General features: G+C 37.9%; 1 protein-coding gene across 1 annotated transcript in view; it reads left to right on the top strand.

Moving 5' to 3' along the window:
• LOC122800112 overlaps nt 1-13,828 on the top strand; it is a 300,532-nt gene that overhangs the window by 249,268 nt on the left and 37,436 nt on the right. The window contains exon 7 of the mRNA XM_044069633.1: nt 2,988-3,091. Within this exon, the coding sequence (XP_043925568.1) occupies nt 2,988-3,055 (68 nt within the window). The 3' untranslated portion in view covers nt 3,056-3,091. The remainder of the gene's footprint in view (nt 1-2,987; nt 3,092-13,828) is intronic.

Below are 13,828 nucleotides of genomic sequence, written 5' to 3' on the forward strand. Positions count from 1 at the left end.
CCAGTCTGGTGGCATACACTGTGGATCAGTTCCATATCCATTAGAAGCCACTGGACGACTCTTAATCCTTATCTTCTCAGCCTTTTCAGCAAAGAATTAAGCAGCTGTCTCACAAATGGAAGTAAAAAAGAAATTCCATTTGATGAAACTGGTCGGAGTGAATAGCCACTGCATGTTCAAAAAAACAATTGCTGTTTGATTCAGTGTCATGGAAATCCAGGTTGACTAGAATATTTCCACCTTTGTGGAGATTTTTCACTTGTAGACTGAGTAATGATCATCCTAAATATTTCCCTAGGAAGATCTGATCATCACATTGGTACTCCAGCTTCCATCCAAGTTCCCTAAAATTGTTTAGCTCATGATCAGGTCAACAGTTCTGAGTTCTAGTTGGCAGTAGACATAGATTGACTAGGGAAAGCTGACTGACAGAATCAGTAGCACCTTTGTTTAATGCTAGTGCCAGACAATTATAATGCTGAGCTATGTACCCCAGACAAAACTGTTCAGTGTGGTTATCAGGTCACTGTTTGCAATATTATGTTAATTCACTAAAGTAAACAGGTTCAAGATCAGGTGACCTTGTGATGGCATGGCCTTGAAATCCACACCACTGGCTTCAAATTATGTGCGAAGAACAGAGGTATAGCCTGTTGATCCACACCTCTCCAAACCAATTAATATGCAAAAGGTGATTGATCTTAAGGACAAATGGTAAATAAGCACAGCTGTTTCAGGCAACAGTCAACAATTGTCACACTCCAATAAGTTTTACACTGTACAGTTGCAGATCAGAGTTGTAATCCCTGGCTCTCCAAGATTTCACCCACTTTCATACCTCTTGACTGTACAGATTTTCACAGAATTCCAGATTAATTCCTTATATTTTTGGTCTACTCCTCATAAAATTTGTAGTTTGCTGGCAAATCTCTGGGATGATCTGAGGATGGAAGTCAGTAAATAATGATATACATTCAAGTTTCAGACTCCATATCCTTCAGAAAATTCATGCTAACTCAAATCCTGTTATTCTAGCAACTTTCTAAGTTTATAAAAGCAATATTTAAAATGTGTCCCTATTTTCGGGCCTTCATCACCCCATTATTTCAGGCTTTGTCCAGATTTCTTGCACTAAGAGGTTGAGAGGTATGCTCACCTTGTACTGAGCTTAATGCCTTTGAGGCATTCCTACCAGCAGTGATTGAAACTTATCCAAAATTACTTTCCACATGTGAACACACACACACACACACACACACACACACACACACACACACACACACACACACACACACACACACATGCACACACACACACACACACACGCACACACACACACACACACACACACACACACACACACACACACACACACACACTAGCTTCCAAGGGGTAAATTACATCTCTCTAGTACCAATTCATTCTCCATAATTTATGGTAATGCTGAAACCAGATTATGATGGCAAAAATCAAGAACACACATTAATAGTTGCTCTTAAAATAAGCCAACTTATTAATAGCTGAATGGTACTCTTAGGTTTAAATTGTCATTCTTCAGTAGGGGGCCCAAACTGTTAATCATACCAGTCCTCCGCATAAATTCTTAAAATCCCAAATAAATAAATCACTCAGTGCAGGCATTTACAATTGAATTATAAAACTCTATACTTGAAAGAACTAAAATAAAGCATTGCACTTTAGAAAACAAATATGCAAGTAGGAATAATCTTGTACAAGAAATTTAAAATAAAAATTCCAGTCAGACAGATGACAAACAGCAAACTTTTCCTATTAGCTAGCCTAGATCCTAACTAATTTTTATACAAAGATAACAGTCTCTGTGTCTACTTATATGATTACCAGGCAGGATATCCTATAGTTTCAGTTTTGAATTTTGGAAAATACATTCATTTCTTTACACGATTTTATATAAAAAAAAATATATATATATATATATATATATATATATATATATATATATCTGGGGGTCTGAAATAAGGTAACATCTTTTGCTCTAGACTAGCATCGTCAAACGGCATTAGGCTTCAAGCACTACAGATGTTTGTACAACACAGTCAGTTTAATTTTCAACAACTACTATGATGCACTTGATACCCTGCCCTGGTGTGGCTTACAGGAATTCTTCAACCATAAACCTTTTGTTCATTTTCTTTTTATAGTTCTATTGCTGTTAATATTGTATGCTGACTTATTTACATCTAATGCATTTTATGTAATTTTGCAACAAACTATTTCAGGAACATACTGCATACAGGATAATAAATGAGAAACAATGAACATATTTTATGCAGTGCATAATGATGAATCACTGGGAATATATATACAGTTCTTATGAATTGTACTATAGTGTAAAGGACCCTATGGTGATATAAGAATATTTTAAAAAGCTACAGAAGTACATGATGCAAGTCTCATTAAAATCTGACCCAGGTAGCTAGTGACATGTACTAAAGACTGTATAATCTTAATACATCTGGTTTGGTAACTAGCAGACATAGAAGCAACCACATAATTAAGTAGATACATTCAGGCAGCATGATTACTTACTCACTTGTTGCACGACTACTAAAAACTGTTGATTTTATAATATATTTAGAGGCCCTAGCTTTGTTAGAAGTGAATTCACCTTGATTTATGCTTCAAGTAAGTTGCAGCTGAAATCACACTTAATACTCATAATGAAGCATATAATATTAAATGCAAAGGTGTCGGACAAGAAAAAGTTTTTTTATTGTATATAGAACAGTCACCAAGAAACACATGTACTACAGTCAGTTTTTGAATTCAATTTTGTTACAAAGCCATATTTAGAAAGACAATCAAGAAATAAAAAAAAAATACACTTTTGCTATGTAATATAGCTGACTTCTGAATTCTTCATGCATGGACAGGCGAAGATGCATTGTAAATCCTTCCTGAAAGTCCAGGTCAGATTATAATCAGATTTTCTTTCTTTAACACTCCAGGTTATGAGGCCTCTGATGAAGAAGACATAGGACGGAGTGAAGAAACAGAGCTGTATGGTTCATTCTGAACAGAAACACTGAGATGTGTCTAAGTAACAGTCATGGTAGGTGAATGAATCATTGTTGAACATTAGTAATATGAATTATGCATAGTGAAACTCCAAACTGTATCGGACACTTTTAATACGAAATAAAGTTATACTTTTTTTCAGAGTATTTGTGTACTACTGAAGCTATGTCCGAAGCTATAGCTGTCTGATAATGTAATACTGATTTAACAGTATAGAGCAGGCATGTATGGCGTTAGGGCTTACCTGAATAAGGAAGTGAATAATGGGGAACAGCAAGGCTGCATTAAACTGTATATACCCATTTATTTCTGGCAAAATCTTCAAGTGTTAAATGTAAATACTCTACAAAATACAGTACTTGCTCAATCACAGGTCATAAGACTTGTGTACCAGTATGTGGTTTCCTTGCCATAGGCCACTTTGGTTTCATTATCTTGGTCTTTGGTTATCAAATGCTCATCTTTGTTCTTTAACAGCCTAATTGCATATGATTACCACACACATTCCTTTGTGTAGTGTATTATGAAATACTTGTCTCACCTGCATGGTAAGTTTTAATAGGTTTTCTATATATGTAAAGACTTTGTTTACTGTCAAAATGTGATAGACATTATTATAGCAATAACCCACGCCTGGGTGTGGGTAATGCTGGATTTACCCACGGTTGGCATGGTTTGGTACCAAACAAAGCCAACCGTGGGTAAATCCAGCATTACTCACACCCAGAAGTGGGTTATTGCTATTATACAATGACATTATTTAAGAAAAAAAAAAATTACTTTTCTTAAATAATGGCATTGTATAATGCCTCCTTGCTGCCCTTCCGCAGCTGTCTGGTATTCTGCGGAAGTTCTGATGTATTGTGCATGCCTACGCAGTACATCAGAGCTGTGGGCAAAAGCAACGGAGAAAGCAAGATCTCCGTTGCTTTTACTGTTAGCTATGTTAAATGGGTTTAACATAGCGAGACAGCTTTAAAAAAAGCAGCGGAGAATCTCCGTTGCTTATTTTAAAGCTGCCTCGCTATGTTAAACCCATTTAACATAGCAAGACAGTTTTGAAAAAAGCAACGGAGAAAGCAAGATCTCCGTTGCTTTTTGCAAACTGTTTTGCTATGTTAAATGGGTTTAACATAGCGAGACAGCTTTAAAATAAGCAACGGAGATCTCCGTTGCTTATTTATAGCTGTCTCGCTATGTTAAACCCATTTAACATAGCGAGACAGGTTTAAAAAAAAAAGCAACGGAGAAACCAAGATCTCCGTTGCTTTATACACACTGTGTCACTATGTTAAAGGAGTTTAACATAGCGAGACAGCTTTAAAAAAAGCAATGGAGATCTCCGTTGCTTTTTTTAAACCTGTGTCGCTATGTTAAACTCCTTTAACATAGCGAGACAGTGTTTTAAAAAAGACTTATACTAATGCAAAAAGTCCGGGCGATTTACAACGTGCATGCTGACCAATCAGCATGCACGTTTTGGAATATTAATGGGGGGGTCACGGTATAATGCTGTAGTTGTGACAACAGAAATAGTTCTATTAGTATTTGTGAACACCACAGTTGTACTATGACAACAGAGATTACACACATCATAAACTGCTGAGTAGCTACCATTGGTAACCTTTCTTGTTGTACCTACTGTTCCAGAGAAGGCACATTTCTCATTTAAGCTGAATATGAATGTAAACTCATAACAAAGGGGAATTATTTCCTTCAGTTTAAGTTGTAATCTATTCCAGAAGGCTTTATTACTAACAGTGATGATTCTGATGGTCTTTCATTTTCTAGTGATAGTTAAGGAAAACATATTGTTTCTTTAAGAAGAGAAATAATTTCTCAGATTTTTTTTTTGTATTTAAAGCTAAAGGTCCTTGATGCTGTAAGTTATTTATGATGTCCATTCATAACAACATAATTATTTAAGGTTCTTGAAGTGATAGCATCTTCCTCATTTCATATCATCATCATTATGTCAACTCTCAGACTTAAAATAGTCTTGTTTAGACTGGGCTACAGACCATTGTCCTTTCTGTAGTATATGAAGCACTGTGAAGCAGTGATTACTTACTGCAACTTACAGAACAATAAGCTTGTTCTGCAATGTTCTTACTTTTCTGGTACATGGAGCACCATGATTATTCTCCAGATTTGGAAAAAAAGAGGACTTTGGTATGTGCCTTTCTGACATAAGAAAGACAATGTTTTGTTAAGCACTTTTCAGTAAGCTCTAGTCTCGTAATAGAGCATTAATAGCAGCTAACATGGAAAAGCATCTGAAACATTTTCACAGCTTTAAAAGGCTGTACTAATCTTCACTGTCACAAACCCAAAACAGTGTGGTAGGCCAAAATGTCTTACAGATTTTAAAGCCATTCATTCATCAGAAGGACATTTAGTTTCTGGCTAGTATTTGTGTGACAGCACACAGTGTATTATGAGTTTCAGATTTATAAAAGGGTTTCCCTGCACTTTATTGAATATGTACATATCCATAAAATGAAATGCCAGGACGTTTTGCCAAATGTTCATGTTGTTGAGTGTCAATGTTGCCAAATGTTTTTTTTTGCCAAAAAAGGAAAGTGTATTACAAATAGGACTATGTGTAAATGTTAGGTAATGGGATAGATTTAGTGTTTATGTGAGAGAAGGGGGTTAACATTAGAGAAAGGATCAGGTAAGGGGGATAGATTCAGTGTTGTTTTCACATGTGATTGCAGGTATACAGTGTTATGGAAAGTTTGCGAAGTTCTGGGGTTATGAATAGGTTAACATGCATTACTAAGGTGGTGTGGGGAGGTGAACCCGAACCCTGCACATTACCTTAAAAAAACATTTTCTGTATCATTACCATCATTCAGGCAAATTGGGACTTATTATTTTGATATGGTATTGGTTTAAATATTGCATAATGAATACAATTTTTGTAGATTATGGTGTTTAGGGGTTTCAGTAATGCGAATGTTTGAAATGCTTTTGTTGAGGTTACAGACATTTTGAATATTCATAATATAATCTTATAAAGCACATCGTGCTCCTCTATGTTTTCCTCCAACTTGTAATACAGAAGGGCAGCAAAAGCTTCATGTACGCAAATAATTATGATTAAGACTCTCAGATTTTATTCATTTTGTGGTTTTGACATGGACACATCCTGAGTTTCATTTTCTTCTGTTAAGGTGAATTTCTTGACATCCATGAATCAAACACATGACAAGTTCATAGGTTCATAGGTGTATACTGGGCTAACAACCACTAGGGCCCTTATAAGCTTAGCCGTGCTGTCCAAATGTGACCCGCACATTTGATTTATATAGGTTGTGATTTACTGACTACCTCTGTTCATTAGAGGAATAGCGGACAGACCAGGGGTGCATTTCTGATTACCACCCATGGGTCCAAGTTGTGCTTAGAAAGGGATAGAGAAGAAGTCGGCCTTACATGGATGGGGAGCCTGTTCCAGAGAATGGGAATTATCTGAGAAACATATCTGTCTCTCCAACATGTCTTAATTATGTTGCAAGCAAAATTTAAGTCTTTTAAACTAGTAGTTCTGGTGCCGTTTGTTTTTCAGATGTGCAAAAGGTTCATCAAAACAGGGTCCATGGATGTCCTGTATGCCAGGCAAGGATCACCTCTCAGAAGTCTTTATGATACTGAGTAAACCGACAGGGCTTTGAGGTGATTAGCATAGGGCATTGTGTTTATTCCCTGTATTGTTTTTGTAAGGAACTTTTGTGGATGTTCCAGTTGCTGCATGTGTCTGGTCAGGTACATACCGAAGGGGGGGCATTATATTCTACGATGGGTCTGATGAGGACTGAGTACAGTGGTGTGATGACCTCTCTCAATCTAGATGCCATGCCCTTGCTTATAAGTTGAGCAACATAGAAGGATTTTTTTACTACCTTGGACAGATGCTGGTTGAAGGATAGGTTACTATTTACATGAGTTCTCAGATTTCTGACTAGTGAATCAAATTTTAAGGGTGTTTTATTGATGATATGATTACCCAGGGTGGTAGACTTCTCAAAAGGTACTATTATAATGCATTTCTTGGCACTGATTTTTAAGCCATAGCTTAGCACCAAATGTTTGTCTGTATTAGACCTTCCCGAAGGGTGTTTTTATCTTGGGGGGGGGGGGGCTTAATGACTACTCCCAGTTTGCTGTCATCTGCAAACTTGGTTAGCCAAAGGCCTTTGACATTGGTTATTGGTTTTGACAGCCAATTAGTAAATGCCAAAGAAGAGTGGGCTCAGCACAGAGCCCTGGGGAACTCCACTGGTGACTAGCCTCTTTGTGGATGTGACCTCACTGATTCTAACATATGCCAGCTAGCTATCCAGTGTGTTATAAAGGGGTTTATTTATTTATTTAGTTAACCAGGTTGGTCCAGCTGAGCCTGACCCCATTTTCAGTGGAGACCTGAGGAGAAAAGCTCCAGTAAAAGACAAGCAATTATTAAGAGTACGATTTAAGAAAAGAAAAAAAAAAATAAGTCATATGGTGAAATGTAACTTGGAACATACAGTGACAAAAATTGAAACCATACTTTTATACATTGATTGTAGTAACATTGAAACATCAATTGAAATATAGATTGATACATCACATATTTGAGTGAGGCATAGATACACAATAGTAGAATATTAGAACAGTCATGGGAGCTAGAGCTGTGAAAAGAACAACATTGAATTAAAAGTAGAGAAAAAAGGGGGGTCATGTAGGGTCCTGTCAGGAGCAGATCCAAGAGTTTGCTAAGGTGTTGTTAGCTCTTTTTTGAAGCTATTTAAGTTTGTAATGCTTTTTACATTCAGAGGGAGTTTGTTCCAGGCTTTTGATACTAAGTATTTGTATAGTAGTTTGCCAATGGTTTTATTGGGCTTGTAAATATCCAGGAGATGTTGGTCAGAGCTTTGGAGTGTACTTTTTAGGGTGTGGTAAGAACTCGAGAAGAGAGGGAAAGACAAGCAGTGGGTTTGTTGAGGTGTGTTATGTGTAGTTGAGACAGTAGTAGTTGTTGGGAGAATTCTAGCCACGGTAGCTTCTTTAGTGAAAGGCAATGGTGAGAGGTGTAGGGCTGGTTTGTGGCAAATCATGCTACTTTGTTATAAGTTTGTTGAAGCTTGGTGATTAAAGTAGATTGTAAGTTCATTAGGATTGGTGAAGCATAGAGAAGGCTGGGTAAGAGGTATGCCTATGCCAGAGAAAGTTTTGTCAGTTGTAAGGAATTTTTTGCTCCTGTAGAGCAGACCCAATTTTTGGTGTGTTATTTTGATACATGGTTAAAAGTGAAGGTCAGATTTTAATTGATTGTCTATTATGGTACTGAGGAACTTCATGTGGGTTTCTACTTTATTGACTGTGTTATTAAGTGGTGAAATGGTAAAGGTGGATTTGTGATGAGAAAGTGATTTGGGAAGGAAAAGAAGTTTGTTTTTTTTGGATTTAAAATGAGCTGGTTTTCTGTAAGCCATCTTTCAACAGACAGGAATGAGTATTGGGTAAGTGTCTGAAGGTGAGTGAGATTGTCAACAGAGGAGATATGTAGAGTTGTCAGCATATTGGATAAGAGAGGATTGGCAGCAAAATGTGTGAAGGTTGTTAGTAAATTTGTTGAATAGTAGAGGTCCAAAGAATGGATCCCTGGGGACACCTGTTAGGATAGGTAGTAAAGGGAGCAGAAGCTGTGCCATCTGACAGACTGCAGCCTGTTGGTAAGGATGCTGGAGAACCATTCAAGAGTGGAAGCTGAAAGGTTGAGGTCTGCTAATTTTGTTAGAAGCTGATATGGTATCAAAGGCTTTTGAGAGGTCTAGGAACAGACAAGAGACAAGTTTGTTGTTATCTCCAGCTTCAGCTACAGTGTGTGTGGAAGATATAAGGGCAGTAACAGTACTGTGGTTGGGCCGAAAACCATGTTGGGTAGCTGTGAAAAGGTTTTCTTGAATTAGAAAATTTAGAAGCTGTGTGTGTATACATTTTTGAGGATTTTTCAGAGTGGGGACAGGATGGCTATGGGCCTGAAATTGGAAGGGTCAGTGGAGTTTCCTCCTTTGTGTAAAGGTATAGTATAAAATGATTTCTATATGTCAGGGACTATGGATTCTTGGACTGATCTGTTTATTAGTATAGAAATTGGATAAGCTATTGAATCTGCAGTAAGCGTTAGAAAGAGAGGGGGTGAATTATCAGTTGAAGGAGAACAAGGCTTTAGTTTATGGAGGAGTGATTTTATACAGGCAGAGGGAACTGGCTTAAGAGAAAAGGGGGCTTTGTCAGTAGGTAGAAGGGTAGGGGAGGGGGTAGGTATTAGCATTAATATGGGTACGTTTATGGTTGCAGTTGATGAAGTAGCAGCAATTACGAAGGGTGGCAGTTTCTTGTGCAGAATTGTTTGGGAAGGGGTTTGGTATTGTTGGACTTCCTGGGTGAAGAATCGTATTGATGGTACTCCAGACTTTTTTGGGATTGGAGTAGGGGTTAGTTTGGTTCTTATGATAAAAATATATCTTGTCATTTTTAATTTGTATTTTGTTGTGGTTTCTGTGTTCTTTGTAGTTTTGAAGGTGTGGGGGATTTGATTTTTATCCAGGATTTCTAAGCACTATCTCTTTTATGCATAAGAGAGTGAGTGCCTTTTGAAAGCCAAGGGGCAAAGTTTGATTTTATCTTGATTTTCCTTAAGGGTGCTAGGGAGTTAAGAATATCTAGAAAGATGTGGTTGAATTTTAGTACTAAGTCATTAAGAGGAAGGTGAAGGAGGCAGAACCAGTTGATGGATGAAAGTCTGTTATTAAATGTAACAAAGTTAAAACAAGACAGGTTGTGGCAGTCTTTATGTTGATGAGACCTGTACAGTTGGAGAGATTGTCTATGGCTGTGGGTGGGCAGGTGGTCACTTATGGTATCAGACAGAATACAGGGATTGTGATAGAGGTTTGGATGTTTTGTGAGGATCCAGTCAAGGATAGAGCTGGTATTGGAGTGTTTATTTATGTGTGTTGGGGTTGTGATTAGTTGAGGGAAGCCATAAAGATTAATGCTAAGGTTTGGTGAGTCTGTACTTAGTGCTTTCCAGTCTATATTTCCATCGCCGAGGATGATTGTTTCATAGTATATATTGTGTGAAATCCAAGATAGGATGTATTCAAGGATATGGATGTTTTTACCTGGTGGGATATAAATGGAAGTGATAGCAAATTTTTATGGATATTTAAATGACAATTTAGAATTAACAATTCAGCAGGATGAATGTTTGGGAGTGGAGTAGATAAGGGGGAGAGATTCAGTTGTTCAGAATAGAGTCTAGCAACACCTCCTCTTTTTTAGGGATTCTATCCAGGCAGTAGACATTGTATCTGGGAGGTAGGATTTCATTATTTGAACTATGGGGTTTTAGCCAGGTTTCTAATAAGGTTAAGATATCTGAAGTGTGGTGGGCCATCCATGAATGGAGTTTAGTGGTTTTGTTAAGTATACTTTGCATGTTCATAGAGAGGATGGTTATGTTTTTAGAGGTGAAAGAGGAGAGGGGGAGGAAGGGGTAATTATGGGGGACAGATAGGGGTGAAGGCTGATTGGGGTTGGGTGGTGAGGTGAGGGGACCAGGATTGGGCTGAATGTCTCCAGCAAGCAGTAGGGTTTCAGCAAGTAGGGTAATTTGATGTGGGTAGTAGATGTGGTATTTTAGCTTTTGTTTTGGGGGGGTGAGGTGTTGGACAATATTTTGATTTTAAGTAGGTGTGTGTAAGAGAAGTTATATAATGAGGGAGAAATAGAAAATGAATGGGCTGTATCATTATTGTTTAAGGTATGCGTAAGTGGGGTGGTGGTTTTAAGTATGATATGCTAGTATGATATGTGGTTAAGAAGGAGAGAAGAAGAATTAATTGGGGTAGTTAGATAAATGAGCATGATAAGGACGGTTGAGACTATAAGAGTAGAGGAGGTGTATTGAGAGGGTTGATAGTTGGATGGGTAAGAGAATTATTAGTGCTTTTTTATTATTTTACTTGGGGGATAGGGATGGAGGGGAAAGGAGTTAGAGCACTGTGGATAGCAGAAATTAGTTAGAGCTGATGGGACAGGGATGGAAGAGAAAGTAGTTAGAGTGCTGCAGATTGCATAAATTAGTTGAGAGTGTAGATGTGTGAGGAGGAGGTGTAGAAGGGTGAATAATAGTTTGTTGGGGGAGTGGTAGAGGAAGGTCACCAGGTAGGGGGAGTGGTTTGGTAGTCAGATGTGAATGTGGATTGGTGGTTTAGTGGTTGGAGGTGGAGTTTAGTCATGGTCTATAGAGTATAAAATTAGGGTTAATGGGGTGGGTGGGAACCGGGGGTAAGGTAAGGGAGTGGAGTGAGCCCAAGTGTAGCAAGTGTAAATGAAGCAGGTTGACTCACAATGAGGACCTGGCCACATGTTCAGAATACAATCAGTTACTTCAGTTCCCAAGGTCAGTACAGTAGCACCCTTTAAGCAAACTTTCCCAAGAGAATAAAACAAACATGTGAAAGGGTAGCAGGTAGAAGAGAGATTAAGCCAGATATTTATATTGCTTGTAATGAAAGGTCAAATTTAAAAAAAAAAAAATAATCAGTTAATTTTCTCCTTTGCAGAGGTCTTAACATAGGGGACGAGTAGTGGACTCAGTAATGTGCACACCCATAGTTTAATTATCTTTGGTAGTGTTTATATTTTTAATTTCTAACACGGAAAACTTAACTTTATCTTCAGACAATGAAATTACTGTAGAACATACTCTGCCTGTACTTATAGGGTATATTTCCACAGTCACAAGACTTTCTTGTTTAGGGGATAAAGTTTCAGTCAGTAGTTTCTCTGTGGGCAAGTCTCGCATATTATTTACTAAGAGGATTGGTGAGCACAGTACTGGAGGGGTGCTGCAATACAGTCTAGTGCCATAACATGTTAAGTTTAACCTACCTACTAATTTATACCTAGTTCCATAAGTTAGTTGACAACGTCCAAATGGGATATTGTATAAAACACTGTAGCCAGATCCGGGTAGGCAGTATGCACAATTTACCCCTCATTCAATGCCTTAGTGACCATTTCAAAGACGTCCACCAGATTCAGTAAGCATGACCTTCCTTTGAGAAAGCCAAACTGGGATTGATCCAGTGTCTGGAGGTCTCCTATGTCCCTATTAATAATTTCCATGATAATTCTTTCCATGACTTTAAAATAAGCCTAGTCAGACTAATGGGTCTGTAGTTTCTAGGATCTGTTGAAGGTCCTCATGACTGTTCCAGTCCTCCATTCAAGTGGCACAAAGCCTGTATTAAGATTATAGTCAAATAATGAATCCAGAGGTCCTGATAAGTCATACTTTACACTACATCCTGGAATGTTATTGGAGCCTAATGAGGCTATGTTCTTGGCTTTAATGAATGCAGCCAGTACATACCCCCTAGTTACAGCTGGAGAAGTTATGTTTGAGGGTGGGTTTAAGGGGATGGTTGGGGGTGAGAGGGGGGTAAAATTGGAACTGAATGTGTCTGCTAACAGGTTCACTATATCACCAGGCTCAGTGAATGTGGCTGCATTAACCACCAGTTCAGCACATTGCTGTGTCCTTCCCTTGGGATTTCTGATGTAGCTGTAGAAGGCCTTATGATTATTTTTTCATCTGGGAGGTGATCTTAATCTCAAAGTTGGCTTTTCTTGACCTAATTAGCTCTCTTAATTGCCAATTTATTTTTGATGTGAGAGTTTCTCTCCCTTTATGGGAATTACCCTTCCGGATTTTTGCCATAATTTTTACCTTTTGTTGTATATCCTGTTTAATTTTGGAATGTCACTAGGGTGGTTTGCTTCTAGCACTAGTTGGTTATGATCTGAGACCTGATTATAATCCTCTATATAATATGCACATATAAAGCCCTTGAGAGCCATAATACACTTTGTGCTGCCATGTTCAAAAAAAGGAAAATAAACAAAAGTGTGGCAGATTGAACTAATAGTTTACAAACATGGTGGATGATCAGTGGTACACTTTGTTTCTTGCTTTTGTCTTTGTGGTAGTGCTAAGTGACTTTTGTAGAACAATTTGTGCTTCTACAGTTTTCTCTCTCAGTTGTGCTCTCTCTTTCTCTCTCTCTCTCTCCCTCTCTGTAGCAGGCAATACACCAGGACAGCTAAAGATCCATGTACTGTAGAGAATTATGATCTAGGTTTTCTGAGTATAACTAGCTTGTAGTGTCTTCTCAAAAAGGATGTCAAGATTCACTGAGTTTCATATTGCTTAGCTATCTAGGTGAATTTCTTGATATCCATTTCTCAAACACATAATAATTTGGCTGTGATTGGAGGCCCAGTCATAGTTCTCTGTGTACAGTTCAGTGACATCTTAAATCAGTGCTGTCCTGTCTGCTCCAGTACAACAGCAATATGATGACTTAGACATCATTGAGACTGCATGACTCAAGGATCAAAATTCACTCTAAAATAACTGGATCACTCACCATACACATATACATACATATATATTTGGCAAAGAATTTTATGAACTCAGTGTAAGGAATCTAAGTTATACTGCCTTATGTAATTCACAGTGGACATCACTGTAAGTGACTTACAGCTTTCAAAACAGCAAAGCACTTGGCTGTAAAACAGTTTCAAATGTGAAGTGCATTATAGTTTTCAAACCTGTCAAAAGTTTTGGATGCTGTTCTTTTGGAGCTGCCATCAGTTTAATGCACATGAATCAGGAGTCCATGATTCAGATCTTTCAGTAGATATGTAA

Source organism: Protopterus annectens, chromosome 4.part0 (assembly GCF_019279795.1).
Source record: "Protopterus annectens isolate FY-2018-M chromosome 4.part0, PAN1.0, whole genome shotgun sequence".
NCBI classification, from domain to species: Eukaryota; Metazoa; Chordata; order Ceratodontiformes; family Protopteridae; genus Protopterus; species Protopterus annectens.